At 41.8% G+C, this 21,222-nt stretch overlaps 2 protein-coding genes across 14 annotated transcripts in view; both read left to right on the top strand.

Annotated features, from left to right (window-relative positions):
• AK9 (adenylate kinase 9) overlaps positions 1-8,309 on the top strand; it is a 72,543-nt gene extending 64,234 nt beyond the window's left edge. For 6 of the 8 annotated variants that reach the window (XM_038130764.1, XM_038130763.1, XM_038130759.1 and 3 more), the window contains 7 exons: positions 52-272; positions 1,780-1,976; positions 2,490-2,659; positions 3,373-3,471; positions 3,553-3,655; positions 4,209-4,323; positions 7,839-8,309. In XM_038130764.1, coding sequence (XP_037986692.1) covers positions 52-272; positions 1,780-1,976; positions 2,490-2,659; positions 3,373-3,471; positions 3,553-3,655; positions 4,209-4,323; positions 7,839-8,041 — 1,108 coding nt within the window. In that variant the 3' untranslated portion in view covers positions 8,042-8,309. Of the gene's footprint in view, positions 1-51; positions 273-1,779; positions 1,977-2,489; positions 2,660-3,372; positions 3,472-3,552; positions 3,656-4,208; positions 4,324-4,548; positions 6,658-7,838 lie in introns of those variants that run through there. The other 2 variants (XM_038130761.1, XR_005256191.1) reach the window with 2 other exon arrangements.
• Positions 8,310-8,664: 355 nt separating this feature from the next.
• On the top strand, positions 8,665-20,438 carry ZBTB24 (zinc finger and BTB domain containing 24). 6 transcript variants are annotated; one of them, XR_005256193.1, is made up of 8 exons: positions 8,792-10,593; positions 11,546-12,539; positions 12,945-13,112; positions 14,324-14,407; positions 15,120-15,203; positions 16,622-16,635; positions 17,473-17,554; positions 18,436-18,451. XR_005256193.1 is itself a non-coding variant. In XM_038130770.1 (7 exons), the coding sequence occupies exons 2-7, from the start codon at positions 11,573-11,575 to the stop codon at positions 19,247-19,249; spliced, it is 2,199 nt and encodes a 732-aa protein (XP_037986698.1). In that variant the 5' UTR covers positions 8,665-8,757; positions 11,546-11,572; the 3' UTR covers positions 19,250-20,438. The 6 variants fall into 6 exon arrangements, 4 of the variants coding, with proteins under 4 accessions (XP_037986698.1, XP_037986700.1, XP_037986699.1 ...); XM_038130770.1 differs by lacking the exons at positions 8,792-10,593; positions 16,622-16,635 and adding an exon at positions 8,665-8,757 and having other exon boundaries at positions 18,436-20,438; XR_005256192.1 differs by having other exon boundaries at positions 15,120-16,635; positions 18,436-18,477.
• Positions 20,439-21,222: the final 784 nt, after the last annotated feature.

Below are 21,222 nucleotides of genomic sequence, written 5' to 3'. Positions count from 1 at the left end.
AAATTATCTAATACTCAGATTTAAATCACTGTTATTTTTCATTGTCTTTAGACCTCCCTATCCTGAACATGACAGCCCACAGATTCTAGCTATTAAAAATTCCTGTTATAAACAGCACATTGATGATATTAGAACTTACTATATGAAGGAACATCAGAATTGGTGTGTGATTGATGCCAATCATAGCAAATGGAGGGTCTGGAAGATCGTTCTGGAGAAAGTTCAGGAGGTTGTTAAACAAATCCAGATATACCTGGAAAGAAGAAAAGAAGGTAAAAGAAAAACAAAGTTTCCCAGAATATTTGTTTCTTTATAAAGCTGCAGTGTACTATATACATGACAACTTCACCTTTCTGTGGATGAGACTAATTCTTGGCCACATACATACCCGTAAATTCTTCAATCTCATCTGCGGAGATCTTGAAGAGATCTCTGGAGAAGAGTGAAGGCAAAGCCAACTACAGGGCAGTCTGAGGCCATCCTCCCAAGAACAGGGTAACAGAAGTCTGCTAAAGGAAGTCAGAGTCCTTGGTCCATGGTAGATCTAGCAACACGGGGTGGTAAATCACAAAGAATACCCCAGAGATACAAAGGGAACTCTAACTTGCAGCTTCACTTTATTGTTAATGAAGGAAGAGGGGGGATAGGGAAGATGTTCATTTAAAATCTAGAAATAAGCTTAAATATGCCATCTGAGTTAATTTCTGTGCTTGTCATTCTTGCACTGAGAATGACACAGGAACAGGTGAGAGGTAGTATTGTAGAAAAAGCGAAAGAAAGTTTCATTTAAGAGAACTGTGTGGTTTATGTAGAGTGATATGACACATTCTATTTGATTGGCTAGTTAACAAAAACATCTTTCTCATACACTGTCTTTGAGAAGAACAGAAAGACAAAGTAGAAAAACACCACTTGCAGATTGTTTATACTTAACAAGTTATGACATCCTTACAACTCCTTGAAAGTTCTGACAAGCTGCTGTGAGAAATGCTTGCTGTTTCTCTCTCTCTGTCCCACGGCATCCACATGTGCTTTGGGAAAAAGACCACTTTATTCTAAAATGGCACAGTTCCCACTTGACTTTTTGTCTGTCAGCACTGGACAGGATTAAATATGCCTTTTAAACATGTCTGTACTATTTAACTAGAATTCCTCTGAAGGGCAAATATACTTCCTTATCTTATATCCACCTTTTGGGTTTAACTTTTACAGCTCTGTGGCTGCACTCATCTTAAAAATTGGAGTCATAATCAAAAATATTAAAATACACTTAACTTTTACACATCAAATTTGAAAAGGCACGTTTTTTAAGTAATTTGGTTTTGAGATGACATTTTATTAAAGATTTTGAATGTACTTCCTCCAGATAGACTGTAGCATTTGCAAGATATGGATGAATAAAGGGGAGGCTTTCATCACAGCTTGTACTCCTTTTCACCAATGTAAAGACATAAAATAATAGTTGAAATGTCCCTTAGTAACACAAAGGAGTGAAACAATAAATCATAAAAAAGAAGAACAGACTAAAAAGCTGAGCTTGCAGAGTATCCCACACCATTAATAATTATTATATTTCTTATATGCTAAAAATGTTATGAAAATTAATTGGTAAAAGGAGTTACAACTTCATTTTACTATCAAATTGCTGTTTTAGTTCTCATTATTCCATATAATTTTCAAATTATTACTTTCTAGACTGTAGCGTTCCTGAGTAGAATTGTTTGATGTTTCTATGTCTCTCATAAATTAAATATTATCATTAATTGCTTTCATTAACAGGAAAAGCAGCCAGCATTGCTGGTTTATGTATTGCTCCCAAGGAACTGCAGGGTCATCTGGGGGAGAGTGGACAGTACTGTCCTGTCAGCCTTGCAGAGAAAGGTGAACTGGTTGACTGCTCTGTAACCCCCTCACTGGAGTTTGCTGCAGAATTTCAGGGGCGCTATTACAGAATGGCTTCACAGGAAGAACTGGAAGTGCGTATCAAAAAAGCAGGTCAAAAAGGAGGGGATTATGGGAAGAGGGAACATTGTTGCTTAGATTATTTGATTCCATACAGAAATAGATAATATGCAACTTGCATTAGACCACTGTTATTAGCATTCAAGTTTTTGTTCTGCATACTTCTGCTATCAAATGTCTAGGCAGACAAAATACAGCACAGACACCATTAAACTAAAGCTCATCTTACAAATTGTCACAGATCAAACATTCATTTGAAAACAGTAACTTTCTCCTTTCTTTATTCGTTGTGGAGAGACTGGGTTAGAAAGTGACTTATGACAGCAGTAGGTAGTGATGGATGGTGGGTGAATAGTGACTACTTCAGCTGCGAGTAGGTTGGAAATTACCCAAGATCAACAGCAATGCAAACACACTGTTGCATTGTAGAAAAAATAGGTATCTAACCTGTGTGAGCCAGTCCTCTGGAGTTTGACTAACAGTCCTACAGTGCTTCTTTCATTATAAAAAATTTTTTTTTCCTTCAGAAATTCTTGAGCAGACCTGAGGTTTATGTATCATCACTGGCATCTCACCCTCTCCCACCCCCACATATGCTACCAAAGAAATTGACTGCAGCAGAAGTGAAGGCCTTATTCCCTGTAAAGCCTGAAATGCAGGGATACTGTCCAGTCACTTACCTAGATGGAAAACAGAGGTATGTCACTAGAGTTTTCATAATCTGAATTACAGAATATGTGTCCTATATTAATGCATTAATAAGGAAATATTTTCAAAGTACATTTTAATGCTGTTCAGGGTTTGGACAGGAAAAGCAATTACAATTCTCTACGTTGCACCTGTGGCTTTGGAAATCAAGATAAAATCACCTTTTAAAACTTAGATGGCTACAGGTTCTACAAGAATCTGTGTTGGCTTGGTGTCTTTCATGATGAAGATGGACAAATATAGTTTGAATTCTCTCTATTATAAACCTTCAAAGGTTAAAAGAAATCTCATAAATCCCTAGTAGATGCAAAACTAGCTATTATGATTTTTGTAGAGATCCATAAAGCTCTACCATAAAGTGACACAGATTTCCTCAGTGTGCAAGAATTTATCATCAGAGGAGAACCATAATAGCCAATTCTATGTTATCCCTTTTTAATCTCCTGAACAAATATGATTGACATTTTAAATGGAGGAGCTCTAAAGAAACAGTATAAAAGTTCCTTAATAAACAGATTTTGAGGCAGAGGCTCTATCAGATTTTTAAGTTGTAACTGTCCATCATGTAGTGGAAACTTGGATGATCCAATTGCTATTTATTTTGTAGTTGCTACACTTGCTAAATTACCAGAATGAATTTACTCCACACAAATTATATTTTATGTTTTCTGTGAATGAATTATTCTTGCTCCATCTTTTCAGATATGAAGCTTTGGTTCCTGGCAACATGGAGTATGCAGCAAAATACCAAGACAAGGTATATATTTTTGAAAGTGAAGAAAAACTTCAGAAGTTTATGAGGTAAACACACTAACTGCATTTTAGTCTTCAATCATGTCACTGTTCATACATCTTAAAAGTGCTTACTTTATATCTGGTTAGGTTACCAGAGAAGTACTGGAATCTGAAGCTTCCCCATAAACTCCCTCCAAAAAAAGAGCCAATGCTACTAACTACACTTCCTTTGCCTGGATACCTTGAACAGGCCAGTTTTTGTTTTTCTATTTTAAAATACGATTTTGTGATATATAGCATATCCCACTCAGTTGTTTTGGGGTTTTTTTTTAATTGTTAATGCATTTGAGTCTTATATTTATTAATTAGATTATATTAAATTGAAAACTTTTTAGTTACAATTGAGAGCAATTTTTTTAAAGCTTTAAAATAACAGATGTTTGTGGCTTTAATGGAAAAAATACAAGACCGTCAGAGAGGGATAATAAGCTGCAGTATTATATGATGGATTTTCTGACTTAGTTGTTTATCATATCTTGTAAGAGCACATTTTGGTTTGACTTTTAACACCAGCATAGACACAAGCTTACTTGGAAAAATGTAAGAGTAGTTTGATACACTTTGACACATGAATAAATAAAAAAAGTATTCATGGTCACAGCCCTCCCTACTTTATGCTAATTTGTTACCTTCTAGTCACTAACTTAGGATATTGTCCTGTATTATTATATCTGTGTTATAACAGGATAAGGCATTGCTCAAGATTTCTGTAATGGTCTTTTAAACCTATTTTATTTCTTTAGGGAGTTGCAACATCTCTAATAAAAGCTCTGCATGAAGTTGGCACCCTTAAGCCAAAGTTTCCATTCCTAAGTGTGAAAGAAACTGCTCTGCTTTTTGTCTCCTTCCATCTAAAAGGTAGTGTATAAAATAGCATGCTATAAAAAAAACTAATTGTATAAATGACGTAAGTCCTCTGATACAATATAGATAGCCAATCAGTGTTCACATTTGCTTTTTTTTTAGAATTTCTGTTTGGGTTTTTTTTCAGCCACAGATATGAGTTGCATGTAATAATCTTGATTTGTTTGCAGTCAGCTTAACTATTGCCGGCTTTCTCAGTTTCACTGTTCTTGTTTGCAGCTCTGTTATAGCTTTGGGCTGGTTTCTAGTACTGCTGGAGATTTCTGGAGCAAGACTGACATTTCTTTCAACCCACCACTTTTTCCTTTTATAAGCCAACCTGTTCACTGGGTGAACTTCACTGGGCCTTTCATATTTTACATTTTTACTTATTCTTTTAGATATTACCAATCTTAATTATTTTTTTCGAAGCTCTTCACATCCTGTGTTTTCTCATGTAGTTTCCAGAGCCCTCCAGAATTTTCTTGAACTGTCACAGATTTTTTTTGCTAGCATAGCTTTGTTAAGGAAGACCATTGAAAAGGGCGGGCACATGGTAAGCCCCTGCATAAATGTACAATTCCTAAGCCACCAAACTGCTTTTATAGTGTAGTTTGCTTCATTCACAAAGGCTGTTTTCATTCTATTGTTAGCATGGCTTTGCTAACATAAGGACGCCCATGCTAGGAATGTTTTGCTCATATATTGCAACATTAAATAATTATTAATAGTGGATGATGAACCAGAAGGGTTATGCAAGTGTGGAAATCTCTTCTTCTCATGCAGTGCCAAACAGTTTGACTATAGGAATCCAGGAAAACACGTTATCTTCTAGCACTGGGTAGGACTGCATCCAGCTTTAAGATATAGCATTCCTGTACACTGACAAATCACTTGAACCTGAGGAAGAACTTCTTTCATGTGCTAGTGACCAAACACTGGAACAGATTTCCCAGAGAAGATTGTGGAGTCTTCATCAGTGGAAATATTCAAGAGCCATCTGAACACAATCCTGTGCCACGTCCTCTGGGATGACCCTGCTTGAGCAGGGAGGCCGTCCCAGATGACCCAATGTGGTCCCTTCCAGCCTAACCCATCCTGTGATTCTGTGATGAGTTGCAAATACGGAATTATTTATTATTGTGCATCTCTTCAGAGTAGTCACGCCATTCTTGATAAAAAAACTTGATTGAAGTGCCTTAAGTTGTGGTCCCCTGGAAATTTATTTAATCTTATTTCTATATGAAGTTAGACCTCCTCATCTTCAATTAACATCATTCTCTAATCTCACATTTAAATAGGGGACAAGAAGCAGGAGTTTAGTTCCTGCTAAGGAACTAAAGCTCCTTCAGCTTCTCTCACAACACTGGATTGCTGTCAGTATCTGAGAAGGTACAGGTGATCAACCAAAAATGCAGAGGGATTTACTCCTGGAAAGAGAGTAGTAAACCCTAGATCACTAAAGAGATTGAGTATCCTTCAAGCTGGATTCCTGTAAGGGCTGTATTCAGAGCTGTGCTTGAACAATCTCTCAGATATTGTTAAATGTAGCTGTCTACAGTTTAAAGCTAGTAGGCTGAAGTGTCTAATAGCATAGTTCTTCACGCTGTCCAGTTTTTGTAATGAGATATAAAATACTGTCCATAAGAAAAAAAAAAAAAGGTTGTGATTGGCTCACTCCTTCCCCTTTGCCTTGGGGTAACAGTTAAAATAATAAACTGTACTCTGAGGACTGGCACTCAATACTAATGTATGCCAAAATAGGGCTTAGGGCAGAGAGAAACCTTCCTTCCTCCTCCAAACTACTGGTCAGTTCTTCACAGACTCATGGAATAACAGAATATGCTGAGTTGGATGAGACAACAGCGATCCTGGCACTGCACAAGATCACCCCCAAGATCCAATGTCCTGGAGAGTATTGTCCAAATGCCTCTTGAATGCTGTCAGGCTTGGTACTGGGACCACTTCCCTAGGGAGTCTGTGCCAGTACCAAACCACTCAACCCAGTGAAGAACCCTTTCCTGATATCCAACCTAACCCTCCCCTGACACAACTCCAGGCCATTCCCTCGAGCCCTGTCACTGGACACCATAGAGATCAGTGATCAGAGATCAGTGCCTGCTGCTCCTCTTCCCCTCACAAGGGAGTTGCAGACTGCAATGAGGTGTCCCCTCGGTCTCCTCCAGGCTGAACAGAGCAAGTGACCTCAGCCACTCCTCATATGCTTCCTCTCCAGGCCCTTCATCATCTCTGTTGGCCTCCTCTGGACACTGATAGGTTAATGCCTTTCTTATATTGTGGTGCCCAAAACTGCACACAGGACACAAGATGAGGCTACCCCAGTGCAGAGCAGAGCGGGACAATCCCCTCCCTTGCCCGGCTGGCGATGCTGAGCCTGATGCCCCCCAGGACACCACTGGCCCTCCTGGCTGCCAGGGCACTGCTGACTCATGTTCCACTTGCCTTTGACCAGGACCCCCAGGTCCCTTTCCACAGCACTGCTTTCCAGCATCTCATTTCCCAGTCTGTCCATGTATCCATGCCAGGTGCAGAATCCGACACTTTCTCTCATTGAAATTCATGTGGTTGGTGATTGCCCAGTCCTCTGATTTGTCAAGGTCTCTCTGCTGGGCCTGCCTGCCCTCGAAGGAATCAACAGTTTTGTATCATCTGTGACCCCGCTTAGTATCCCTTCCAGTCCTGCATCCAAGTCATTTATGAAGATGTTGAAGAGCACAGGGCTGAGGATGGAGCCCTGTGGGAAACCCATCAGCGACAGGTCACCAGTCCAAGGTCACCCCATTCCCTATCACCCTTCATGCCTGACTGGTGAGCCAGTTGCTCACCCATGGCATGACATGTTTATCCAGCTGTGTGCCTGACATTTTGTCCAGAAGGATACTGTGAAAGAAAGTACTGAAAGCTTTACTGAAATTAAAAAATATTACATCAACTGATGTCCCTTGGTCGACTAAGTGGATTATTACCTTGTCATACAAGGAAATCAGGTTTGATAAGCAGGACTTTTCTCTCATGAAGCCATATTGGTCACAGTCCTGCTTATCAAACCTGACTTCCTTGTATGACAAGGTAGCCCACCTTATAGGCAAAGCATTTAGGTCATAGAACACCTGTGCCAAGGACACAGTAGCCCAGCATGAGCCATACCAGACCTGGGCTATTCCCAGGATGTGCCACTTTGGGTTATGTGCCACGCTACCCAAATTTGTCACTGCCTGGACTTTCACCAGTATCTCACGGTCTGAGAAATGAGAAGTTGAGAGCAGCTGGGCATGTTTGTTGTGGCTTGTTTTAGAAAAGCGTGGTCCTTCTGATTATCATGATTATTTGGAGTCAAGAACTTTCTGAAATACCAGACTTGATCTTTTTGGCTTGGCACCAGCAGTCAAGGTGTTTATCTGTACCATGGGTAATGCTAACAGAGGTAGACTTGGTCCCTTTGAAAATTTCTGTAATGTAATTCCACAAAGTTTATAGGAGACACTAACAGGCTGCTTAAATTCTTGCAGCACACAACCCCCGGAGCTCGGAGCCAGTGCGGCAGATGTACAGGAAGAAGCTGTTGCAGTTCGTGGAGCACTGCCAACTCATCCCCTACCTGGGGACTGCCATGATGGGACCGTATAAGGAGCCAAGAGATCGGCCCCGTGGCCTTGATGACAGATTGCAGACTTTTTTTTCCCTGAAAGGCACCCGCCCCACTTTTGTGTGAACCCTGTATTTCCACTGATTAATACATGGAGTTTTGCCGTCAGGCACCAGCATGGCTGCAACATGGCCTGCGAACATCACACGTTCTCTGGTCAGTTTTTTAACCATGAAATCTTAGAAATAAAATCTTTTGTCTGAAGTTGAGAGATATCAAGCTACTAGAGAGCGTCCAAAGGAAGGCTATGACAGTAGTGAAGGGCCTTGAGGGGAAGCCATATGATGAGCAGCTGAAGTCACTTGGTCTGTTCAGCGTGGAGGAGACTGAGGGGACACCTCATTGCAGTCTACAACTCCCTTGTGAGTGGAAGAGGAGGGGCGGACACTGATCTCCTCTCTGTGGTGCCCAGTGATAGGACGCGAGGGAATGGCCTGGAGTTGTGTCAGGGGAGGATTAGTTTAAATATTAGAAAAAGGTTTTTCACCTAGAGGGTGGTTGGGCACTGGAACAGGCTCCCCAGGGAAGCGGTCAGAGCACCAAGCCTGACAGAGTTCAAGAAAAGTATTTGGCAACGCTCTCTGGTACACGGTGTGATTTTGGGGGCTGTCCTGGGCAGGGCCGGGAGCTGGAACTGGACGATCCATGCGAACCCCTCGCCACCCGGGCTGTTCCGTGATTCTGTGGCCCAAGTCCCGCCCGTGCTGCGCTCGTTGCGGCAGCGCAGGCGCGGTGCCAGCCCCGGCCCGGAAGTGCAGCGGCGGCGGCGGCGGCGGCGAGCGGTGAGTGCCGGGGCAGGGCGGGCGGCAGCCGGGCCGGGTGCTCCGGGGCAGCGCCCGCTCCCTGCTCCTGCCCCACGAGGGACGAGCGGCCTTCCCTTGAGGGGCGGCCCGAAGGGCTCACACGGTGCGCGGGGGCGGCGACCCGCACGGTGCCCTTGGCCGTGGCCGTGTCGAGGCCCAGCCCCGGGCCGTGCGCTGCCCCCCGGGGTCATATCCCGGGAGCTCCTGAGTCCTTCCAGGGCTGGACCGGAGTGTGTATCCGAGCGCACTGCCGGCAGCGTGGGGCCTTCTGCTGGAGTACAGCTTCACTCTAGAATGGTGAGGGGGTTTTAGGGAAGTTGTGTGGTTTGGATTTTGCAGTCAAAATACTAATGCTTTCACCTCATAGTTAAACATCGAAGTCCTTCATGCGATCAGAACTCACAAAACACACACTACCTTGTCTGGAACCCGTGTGGATGTTAGGAGATGCCTGCAGGCAGAGTTGGCAGAAGCCGTCCAGGAATTCTTACATTGCACGATAAGGCAGGTTGGGTCACACCTGCAGCTGTGCTTTAAGGTGCTCCTGCAACAAACATCGGGCTCACACGCTTCAGAAATTATAGCTCCCTGATTAAACAATTTGACTCTGCCATGAACTATTTGGTAGCTGATTAGGGCTAAAGAATCCCTTTTTCACCATCTCACTTGCATTTAGGTATCATCTTTGGGTAGTGTCTGCTTTTTCATGGAGCATTTGCTCAGCTCATTGAAACTGCACTAACTAAATAAAAATATGTGAATTTATATGTGTTTAAGATGACACTTGTATTATCTTTAGTTTAGCTGAGCTTTGTAAATAGGACATTTTGGGCGTATCTCTTCCATAATAGTTGGTGGATTTTTTTTGAAATCGATGGATTTTTTTGTTTATTAATTATTTTTGCAAATTTACCATTGAAGAAGCCTAGCAAGTCATATTGATCGTTAATATATACCTTAATGAGCCCTGTATTAGACAGAACCCTTCAAAACATTGCTGTTCCTGTGTTGTATTGCCTACCTTCCTAGGCTGAAGCTTAGTAAAGTTAAAAGCGTTAAAGTGTTAAAAAATAAATTTTTAGAAGGATAGATGGGGGGTAAAAGAAGTCATAAAGTCCTACCACATTGATGCCAGTGAAGTTTTATCACAGAATCACTGGGTTGGAAGAGACCTTTAAGATCATCCAGTCCAACCCATGCCCTAACAACACAAATAAGCCATGGCATCATTTATTACAGGATTCCCTAGCTTGTCCCTGAGTAAACTGCACTGATCAAACTGCAGTTGACCTTTTTGTTTCCAGTGTGGTGGGTTGATGCTGGCTGGACACCAGTGCCCACCAGAGCCGCTCCATCACTCCCCTCCTCAGGGGAACAGGGAACAAAGGATATAATAGAAGCTCATGGGTTGAGGTAAGAACAGAGAGAGATCACTCACCACTCTTCAGCACAGGCAAAACAGACTTGACTTGAGGAAATTACTTTATTGTCAATGAGATCACTGTTGGATAATGAGAAATAAACCAAAATCTTTAAACCGCTCACCCCACCTGTCCCTTCTTCCCAGGCTCAGCTTTAGTCCCAGTTTTCTCTACTTCCTTCCTCCAGCAGTGCATGGGGATGGAGAATGGGGGCTGCAGTCAGTTCATCACACATTGTCTTTGATTCTCCTTTGACTCCTCACACTCTTCACCTTCTCCAGTGTAGGGTCTCTCCCACAGGAGACAGTCCTTCTTCCACGAACTACTGTAGCCTGAGTCCTTCCCATGGGCTGCAGTTCTTCACAAAATGCTCCAGCTTGGATCCCTTCCACAGGTACACTCCTTCAGGAACGGTCTGCTTCAGCCTGGGTTCTCCATGGGGTCACAAGTCCTGCCAGCAAACCCATTTTAGTGTGGGCTCCTCTCTCCATCAGGCCATAGGTCCTGCCAGGAGCCTGCTCCAGCACAGGCTTCCAGCCTCTTTCAGGCGTCACCCTGCTCTGGGATGGGATCCTCCAGGGGCTGCAGTGGATCTGTTCTCCACCATGGACCTCCATGGGCAGCAGGGGTACAGCTGCTTCCCCATGGTCTGCACTCTGCACCAGGGGATGTGGGGGAATCTCTGCTCTGGCACGTGGAGCACCTCCTCCCCCTCCTTCTCCAGTAACCTTGGTGTCTGCAGGGCTGCTGTTCCCACATATTCTCGCTCCTCTCTCCAGCTGCAGTTGTGCCCGTTTCTTTCCTCCCTGTTAAATCTGTGGTATCCCAGAGGTGATACCACCATCAGCTGATGCACTTAGCCTTGGCCAGCAGTGGGTCCATCTTGGAGCCAGCTGGGGTTGGCTCTGTAAGACATTGGGGAAGTTTCTGGCAGCTTCTCACAGAAGCCACCCCTGTAACTGCCCTGCTACCAAAGCCTTGCCATGCAAAGCCAGTGCTGTACTAAGGATCTGTGACCAAGGAATTGTTTCTGATTGTTTTAGTTTCAGAAGCTAGGGTAGCATTTTTTTTTAGAAAATACAGAGTTCACAGTACATCAGAAATTAAAAAAAAATAATAGGCAGTAACTCTGATCTAAAAAACTATCCGTAGCCTTTTCATAGGATTTTAAAATACTTTTTGAAGACATTCCATGTCAGCAATAGTGTTGATTTTTCAAAAGCTCAGAGGATTCAGAATTGCTTCAGAAACTCTTGAACTCTTTTACTGGTATAAAAAATGATACTTGGGTCTTATAATGATGACTGTTAAAATAATTCTTTACTGAAGCTATTCTGTTTTTCTAGGTACCTCCTCTAATATTCATAATTAAAATGGCAAAAACAACTGATCCTTCTGAGAAACTGATCATCCACTCCAAAGCTCACAAAGATACCATTCTAGCTAATTTTGAGGAACAAAGAAAAAAGGATTTTCTTTGTGACATTACTCTGATAGTGGAGAATGTGCAATTCAGAGCCCATAAAGCTTTGCTGGCTGCCAGCAGTGAATACTTCTCAATGATGTTTGTAAATGAGGGTGAAATAGGGCAGTCAATTTATATGTTGGAGGGAATGGTTGCAGACACCTTTGGAGTTCTGCTAGAATTTATTTACACTGGTTGCCTCTGTGCCAGTGAGAAAAGCACAGAGCAAATCCTGGCTACTGCACAGCTGCTGAAAGTAACTGACTTGGTATGGGCCTGTACAGACTACCTGGAAAGCCGCAGCCCAGGTAGTGCATTGCCAGCTCCTGCTGGAAGTGTAGCCTCTGTTGTTGCAAGTGACAGGAAAAACGATGATCCACCAAAGCGAAAACGGGGGCGACCAAGGAAAATCAAGGTTGTCCAAGAAGAAGAAGAAGAATTAGGTGCAAATTCTGCTGAAGATGGGCAGCTGAGAGAGAACAACTCCGTGCAAAATGAGCAAAATTATGTGAAAAAAGACACTGAAGTAGAAGAAGCAGTTGCCAGTGAACAGGCTTCAGTGAGGAAAGATGGAGAAGAAACTGAACCTGCTTGTGGCTCAGAGGCTGTTGTTGATCTCTCAGCTGAGAAAGATGAAAACTACGATCCCAAATCTGAAGGAATACAGAGCACTCAGAGCCGTTACAGCAAACGTAGAATAAGGAGATCAATCAAACTAAAAGATTATAAACTTCTTGGGGATGAGGATGAGAAAGGACTGGCAAAGAGAACTGATGCAAAAAGAAAACGTGTGGGTTCTGAAGCTCGCTGTAAAGACTGTGGCAAAGTATTTAAGTACAATCACTTTTTGGCTATTCATCAGCGGAGCCATACAGGTAGGTGTTCACAGACTGCTGCTTTTGGGTTAGGTTAAGGGGTGTTGCCAAATGCAAGTGACTCTTGAAGTGTTGGTTGTAGACTATAGCAAGAATATCCAAAATAGTGTGCTGGTCCAAATTATGGTGTGTTCTGTGTTTGCTGTTTTGTTCTTGTCAGCAGATCTCAGAACCTTTATGTCTCACCTATATTTCAGTGTAATTATTATTTTAATTGTCTAAGCACTGAATTATATGGTAATAGCTAAAGAATTATTTTATTCCTGTGTGAAGCTTGCGTCTTTACCACTAATCAAGACTAATTTTTTCAGTAGCTACAGTGTTGCAATGCATCTCACTATCAGCTTAGAATATCTAATGAGAAATTATGCATCTATGCCTAAAAATGTAATTTTTTGCTTTCAGGGGAGCGCCCTTTTAAATGCAGTGAGTGTGGCAAAGGCTTTTCCCAGAAGCATTCTCTTCAAGTCCATGAGCGGATGCACACCGGGGAACGGCCGTACACGTGCACCATTTGCAGTAAGGCTCTGACAACAAAGCATTCTCTTCTGGAGCACATGAGCCTACATTCAGGTAAATACTTCAAGGCAAATGGAGCTCTCTGCTGCAAGAATTGGCCTTTCTGAAAAAAAGGTACTTCTGATTCGTCTTGCGTGTGCTGGTGTCACATTGCACTGAGGGAAACTGAGAGGAATTCTTTTAAAAATGGATGGTGAGGAACAAAATAATGTCAAACGAGACAAACATTGTATCTAAGAACCGTTTATTGGTAATGAAAAAACAAAATGAAAAGAAGTTTTCCTACTAAAGAGAGCTAGAAAAGATAGAACAAGAGAAAGAAATATGGGAAAGGAATGGGAGGAGAAAGAGGGGGGACGGAGAGAAAAAGAGGGCTTTACCACCAGAGGTCAGGGAGTGCCATCAAGGTGGGGAGATATGCATGCTGCCTGCCTGGGCACGGCTCCTTCAGTGACAGGCAGCCGGACACGCGGTGAGGGGTGCTTGGGCAGGAGGTCCAGAGCCCTGGACCAGAATCGTGGACATGGTTGTGGTGAGGATTGCAGCAGTGAGCTGTCTGGGAGGTGGGCGGGGTTGGACGCAGGGACACTGGGACAAAACAGGCAAGGAGTTGGTCAGGAACTCAGGGAGGCTGGACAGACACAAGGGCGAGCAAGAACCAGCGAGGGCAGGAGAGCCATAAGGCAGGCTGGGGCCCGGGCAAAAAGCATAAGACTCAAAAAGCGCCAAATCAAAACCAAGTTTCTAAAAGCCCCTCGAATCACCACACCTCAAAAGCAAAAGCACGGTCTCAAAAAAGCCCAAAGCCAAAAGCCTAACTCAAAAAGCAAGTTCAAAAAGCTTCAGGGCTTGTGATGCAGTTAGCTTCATGCTCTGGCTCTTCCCAAAGTCCACCTGCTGACAGGAGACCATTGGCCCAGTTCAGTATCCCAGTGCCGTCCATTGGCAGAGACCTTTTGCCATCTGACTGGAGAATGTCTCTGGGGTACAGTGTCTTCAGTGTTCCCCTCCTGACTGCCTGTCCCATGCAAGACATGAACTGGTTGCCAGAAAAAGTCTCCCCAGATACAAGGCTTTCCTCCATCTTTTCCTAGGTGCCTTCTGGATGTGGCACATGTGCAACCCCTCTCCCATGTACATCTGACAACCATTGTTGAGGCAAATCAAATTGAATTGGCTCCTCACAGCTGACTTTTGTATTTTATTTATTTCCTTACACTTGCTTTGGATGTGGCTTACATTTTAATAAGTGATTTTCTCTACAGGGCAGAAGGCTTTTACCTGCGATCAGTGTGGGAAATACTTCAGCCAAAAGAGACAGCTCAAGAGCCACTATCGACTACACACAGGTACAACAAGTTTGGGTTGAGGACCTGGCTTACAGTCCATGCTGATTTGTCCTCCTAAAGATTGACTTAGGCTGAGAGTTCTTCCTCAGTGATGTATTTAGTCTCTGCTATCTTGATGTGTCCTATGTTGGATAGGCATAACAGTGAATCGGGTGAAAAAGACATAATAGTGTGTAGTAAATGCAATGTGTAGAAAAGTGTTTAGTTGAGAAGGGCTCTTATGATGATTAAAAATTAGTTACACTGTATTTGACATAAAACTTGATTATTTTAGCCCTGCTGTCCATGCTATATAGAAGCTGGGAATTGTATAATCAATTGTGTTTGCTGCCCGGTGTGCAAATTGCATTGTAGTTGCCCACTACTTTGGAGTAGTAAAGGCATACAAGCTTTAGGAAGTGTTCTTCTCACATCTGGAATGGGATGGAGCTACACACAGAGAAAGTGGTGGAGAAAATCAGAATTTACAAAGCTTCAAGTGAAGTTGGTTTTGGGCAGGACCAGGTGTCAGTCCCCTCTTTTCCTGTGGTAATACTAAATTGAGAAATAGGAGTGTGACAGTTAAGATAGGGCAGAGGCAGTGAATCGCCTTTTGTTTTATCTCTATATTATATCAAAGTGGTTATTTTACAGGAAAATGCTTTAACAAAGATCACTGAAGAGATACAGGGGATCACTTATGCACTGACACTTTTTTTGTTATTGCGACAAGGCCGTTCACTGCCGGAATGTAACCAGTGTCGTCGCAAATTCATGGATGCAGCTCAGCTAAAGAAACATCTAAGAACACATACAGGTAATGCTGTACCTTGAGTTTTGTGGGGTTTGTGGTTTGTTTTTTCTTGAAGTTACATGGACAAAAAGATGTTAAGCAAATTACACTTGTCTCTGCGGCATGAACTTCTGCTCTACTTGTACATAATGATGCCTGTGTTGCTAATGAAGAGATTTGACATCAAGAATGCAGGAGCACAAAAAAGCTTGTGTTACAGGAGCACAGAAGCAGTGCCTATTACAGGAAGAGGGTTTTTTTCTCCAGTTTTATATAACCTGCTGCAGAAAATGCCAGTTAGCTTTCCTGTAATGGAATCCTGGACTGAGAATTCAGTTTGTTGGGAGAGTTGTATCCAGCATGTGTCAGGCTTGCAATGAGCTGACAAGCAACAGAAAGTATGTGTCCTAAATGAGTTGGACACCTCTGTCTGTGAGGGATGGGTGCTTATGAAAGGTGCCGTGACCCGGAAAATAGTTATTTCCATTTAGCTTTTACTGTGCCGTAATAAACCAGATGTTGAGAGGAGATGGGTTGGGAGGGATGATTTAATGCAAGTGCGTCAGAGGATGTTTTAAGAGATTTAGAGGGCAGGCTGATAATGAATCACTGGATAACAGAGATAAAAATGTTGATCTATCCTCTCATAATAACAAACATAAACTTAACTTCAAACATAAACATAAACTTCATAAAATACTTCCCTTTGAAGAGTAAGTTCATAAGGTGACATGTGAATAATTTTGTCTTTTAAAGTAACTAGAAACAGTGGCAATTGTTTCCTCACAAAATCAAATTATTCTTAAGTGTGTTGATTGCCATTGTAATACATAACTCATTCTCAAGCATACTTTATCTCATTCATTTCCTTCTCTTTTCTAAGTGAAAAATATTTAAATTTTCTGGGATGTGCTGAGGTCAAAACTTGTGCTTCTGGGAGCTTTTGGTTTTCCAGAACAGTGCTAGCATGTGATGCTTACATGATTTTGTATTGAGGAGAACTCAGTGTTGACACATGCAGGAGTTTTGTATCTGAAGCTGATACAGCTCTCTAAATGAAGTGGGAAGTGAGTTTTGGGTGGGAAATGAGAAGAGGAAGCTTACTAGCAAGGTAAGTTGCAAAAATATATGAGCTAAGCTGATTTTTAGCAGAAACTGGCTTGCAATATATTTTGCTACTAGAAAAGACAGGCAAGATACCAGTATTAATTACGTAGAAATAATAATTCATCTGTCCCATCCCAAAAGCAAAGTAAAATTCCAAGGCATTTGGGGGATAGGTGTTAACATAGATAAAACTGTTCTCCTTTGGCAGCAGTTTGGTAGTACAGTCTACTTGGGAAGTTGGTCCTGTTTTCAGTAGCAAGCTGGGACTGGGTGACCAGAGGTCCCTTCTGACAAATGTTTCTTGTTCTCTCATCCTTTATCCATGCCCTCCAAAGCCACATGAAAGCTGGTAAGCATTGCAGTTCTATGCTAAATGGGAAGCTTCCTTGGAAGCTGGCTGCTGCCCAGTGCCTGGGTTTGGTGTGCTTTGATGGTCTGAATTACCACAGTGGTGATCTGGATTCTCATGTCTGGTGTCTTAAAGAGCCTCAGTGAATTAGGATTTGCTTTGGTTGGGTAGTATCTGTTTCTTGTGAACCTTCTTATAATTTAATTTGTCCTCTCTGCTTCTGCTCAATTATCAGAATACAAATACATTTGGAATACATCAGAATTCCAAATGCACTAAAAAACCCCAACAAATAAACAAAAAATCCCCAAACAAACTCACATTTTGTTTAACTCATGATAATTTAATTTTTTTCTAACTGATGTTCACAGAATATCATAGGCCTAGTGTGATGGAGCCTTATAGAAAGCCAGGCAAGTTGTTAAGATAATGGATTCATTTTCCAACTTTGGAAGTTTGGGCTTACTCACCTGGATGGTGCTGCACGTGAATGTGGCATTAATGCCAGAGTTCAGAGACAGCCTTTTTCAAAATGTTTCTGTTCTATGTGGAACACCCACAACTGTGCCATGGGTACAGCTTTTTGTTGCTTTGGGGGCCTGGATTACCTAATTCTTCATCTTCAAAGGGGAGAAATGCTAGAGGTGTACATTTAAAATGTTATACCCTCATTTTGACTAGTGAGTTCATTCAGTTTTGGGTATCTGCTGAACCATGGCAGAAGCATGAGGAGCCATCAGTGCACACTTCATACTGTATATGGTAAAATGCAAAATGCTTTTAATGAATCGATGAAAAGTGCTATTTCAAAAGGGAAGTCACATTTCTTTTTGATAGGTGAGAAGCCCTTCACTTGTGAGATTTGTGGCAAATCATTTACAGCTAAAAGTTCACTTCAGACTCACATTAGAATTCACAGGTAAAGTATGTTTTATTTTCATTACATTCTTTTAAAATATAACTTCTAGTTTTATAACTTGTATGTAGTGCTTGTTTAACTATAGAATGGTCAGGAATTGTTTGCATTTTGAATGATTGTTGAAAACTTAGCATTTTTGCTTAATCTATATAAGGAAAAAATTGGTAGTGGAAAGTACTGAAGTCCTAAATGCTCATGCACCAAGACATTGTTAGAGTCTTCTCTGGTGTTTTGTGTCTGTTCACTGACAGTGTACTTACTGCTGTACTATTTTTGTAAAAATTTTACTGTAGGTTTTGAGAGCAGAACGGTAGCCATGGTGTATCAAGGTTCTCGGAGCATTGTCCTGTTGCCCTGTGAGCTATCCTGTCTCTTTAACAGCATTAGTTGTCTTTTACCCCTGTCAGTGCAATGCATTGCATGAAGACATGTTAGATTTTAAATCAATGGAGAGCTGTTGTTTAAGAAAACATTTCCAGTAAAATTTCTTGTCCTTTTGACACAGGCAGCAAGTTAGGATTTGGAAACTTCTTTTTGGTTTTAAGCCCACACTGTTAATGAATGTTCTTAAAATGGTCAGTGCAACGGAATTGTGCAAAGTTGTTGCATTCTTGTCAAGGTCTAGCAGCATGGAGCTTGTACCTCTGCTTTTATGAGAGGAAGGCAGTTATCTCTGTAGCTCTGGAGTATATAACAGTTTGTGAAGTCAAATAGAGATAGTCAGGAGGTCAAATAGAGGATGTTTTTAACACTACCCTTTAAGTACTTCCAGTTTAGAAAAACAATGTAATCATTTAAGTATTTTATTGCAGAATAAGTTTCAGAAAGTAACACTGTCAAAGTGAATATTTTAATGAGATCAAATTTTTTTTATTTTGCAGAGGAGAAAAGCCATATTCTTGTGATATATGTGGAAAATCCTTCTCTGACTCCAGTGCTAAGAGAAGACATTGTATCTTACACACAGGAAAAAAGCCTTTTGCCTGCCCAGAATGTAGTTTGCAGTTTGCTCGTCTGGACAACCTGAAGTCTCATTTGAAAATTCACAGCAAGGAAAAGCAGTTTCAGGAAGCCAGCGCCGCCCTGAGCACCAACGCTCATCCAGAAGAAGTGAGAAACATTCTCCAGCTGCAGCAGTACCAACTTGCCACCTCAGGAGGGCAGGAAATTCAGCTGCTGGTTACGGATGCAGTACACAACATCAACTTCATGCCCAGCCACAATCAAGGCATCAGTATTGTGACTGCAGAAAATGCCCCCAGCATGACGACAGAGCAGGCTGCGAACCTCGCGCTCCTTGCACAGCCACCGCAGCAGCTGCAAAACTTGTTGCTTTCAGCTCAGCAGGAGCAAGCAGAACAAATTCAAAGTATCAATGTGATTGCAAACCAAATAGAGGCCGCCCAACCTGAACAAATGCATGTCATCACTCTTTCCAAGGAAGCGCTAGAACATCTCCATGCTCATCAAGGACAAAATGAACAAATCCACTTGGCGGGATCTTCACATCCAGCTCAGCACGTGCAGCTGGCTCAGGAATCAAGTCAGCAGTCTCAGTCTAGCCACGATACGGTTCCTTCCCATCAAGTCAGTGAAGAACAGAATCAAAGTGTGCTTGTTTCTGAATCCCATCAGCAGCCTCTGACAGTGACTGAGTCATCTAATGAGCATCCTATCCAGGAACAGGGTTTCTGAAATGCTTGTTTGTCAGCGAGGGCTAGGCCAGAGAATGCTTCTCATCCAGGCAGGGATTACACATGTCACACGTGGATTTTTGCAACATAAGCTATCCAAAGATGCATTTCTTGGTGATTTTGGATGAGTGACTCAATTTCCTTAACCATATTTATTTTAGACTACTTTGTTTTTCTGGATTGGTATTTCTTTACCATACTTAGTCCTCACCAGTATCTCACAAGCAATTAATGTGGGGTTTTGTGCCTCATACACATCTCTGCCTCCTGAGGAGATATTTAGCCCTTATTTGCATTTCTGAATGACTCTCCAGAGAAGTTCACCCAGCTGGTAGGAGAACAATGTTTAGGACATCTGAGGATCACAAAGTACAGCTTCTCTGACAAACTTAACGTTATACCTGAGCAACTGTCAAGCTTAAGACAACCGGTACTTTTTGCAAAGCTAACACCATATTTCTTATGTTTAATGAGCTTTCTCTCTGCAGGTTAATGTATAATTCTCTATGTAATCATTCCCTGAAGTGCATTATGAGTTACTGACTACCAAATTCATTTGGTTCGGGTTGTTACTGTTGCAGCCTTTAACTAGCCCTGAATCTTCCCTCCTGTTTACTGTGTGCTGTACACATCTTGCTCCTCAGAAACATTTAAGCCATTGCACTTGAATAGTGGCAATGAGATGTGATGGTTACACTGGAGAACTGAAACCCCACAGATTCTGCTCTGTTAATTCTGCCACTCACTCTCTCGGTGACTGTGGGCAAGGTAGTTGACCTCTGTGCCTTATTTCATCATCTAGTAAGTGGGGATAGTGTTCACACACTCTGCCAAGCACTTTGAAGAGCTCTTGATGTTGTAAGCACTGACTGTTGAAGTGCAAACGCCTCTTCCTGACAGGATTCTGTCCAAGCTTAGGACCCACTGTATATTTAAAGTGTTATTTTTTGTACTTTTGAGAGAAGAACGTAATCTTACTTTAATATATGTGAAGACTGGTAATTGTTTATGTGAGGATTCAAACAATGAAGAGCATCACTTCAGAGCATAACAAGCTACATAAATGGGGCACATCACTTAAAGTTGTACAGCTATTTTTGTTGACTAAATTAGATGTGTACAAATTGTTTTCAATGACTGACTGCTAACAAAAAAGGTTTGACATTGTAATAAAATGCCTTGCCAAAAGACATGCTTTCTGTTTTCAGGTTTGACTACTGTAACACTTTGGCACTGGAGTGTTAAAATCCAGATAAAATGCCACTTTACTTAAAAGAACATGCTCAATTGTCACTTCAGCTTTAAAATGTCATACTTGTGATTTACATGGATGTTTTATGTTACAACAAACAAAAAATTCTAAAAAACATGGTGAATTTAAAAGCAGAATTACCCACATTTTTTTATAAAATCCTTTGATCCAAGTCCAGACTACTTGGCCTGCTCCTGACTGCATGCTGCAGAAGTTTGGCTAAGTATCTCCCTGTCATCAAAGTATTGGATCACTTTTGTATAAATGGATCATGGTAAGGGTAGACGATGGGAATAAATCAATGCAAACAACAACAAAAAAACAAAACAAAACAAAAAAATTCTGCAGTTCTGCCTGAGAAGCCTGAAGTCTAGGTGTTGTAAGAGCAGATAAATAAATGCAGTAAAGCCTGTTACAACACTTACAACAACACTTATGTCAATCTTGGTGATTACTTGTATTAGCTTACAGTAAATATTCTGGCAGTTTAATCCTAAAAATTCTGCTTTTATCTAAAACACTGTACAGTGCAGCCAGACTACTATCTGGTGATAAGTTTACAGGAACTTGCACAGAATTGTCTGCCATATATTTATGAATCCTGAAATGCTTAAAAACAGGTTACAAGCTAAATTCTGAGGCTACCAGTAAAGGAACTGTTCAATACTTTTCTTCTTTGAACTTTGTTTTGTTCAAGATGCAGTTATCCTTGCAGGGTTCAG

This window comes from Motacilla alba, chromosome 3, assembly GCF_015832195.1.
Source record: "Motacilla alba alba isolate MOTALB_02 chromosome 3, Motacilla_alba_V1.0_pri, whole genome shotgun sequence".
NCBI lineage: Eukaryota > Metazoa > Chordata > Aves > Passeriformes > Motacillidae > Motacilla > Motacilla alba.
This window is presented reverse-complemented; position numbering and strand designations above follow the sequence as displayed.

Bases quoted from the DNA above. Each gene is read 5' to 3' on its own strand.
- ZBTB24 (XM_038130768.1), top strand. From the start codon at position 10,567: ATGCTCCAGCTTGGATCCCTTCCACAG. The intron at 12,540-12,944 runs GTAGGTGTTCAC...TTTTGCTTTCAG, and splicing joins TCATCAGCGGAGCCATACAG to GGGAGCGCCCTTTTAAATGC. The intron at 17,555-18,435 runs GTAAAGTATGTT...TTTATTTTGCAG, and splicing joins ACTCACATTAGAATTCACAG to AGGAGAAAAGCCATATTCTT.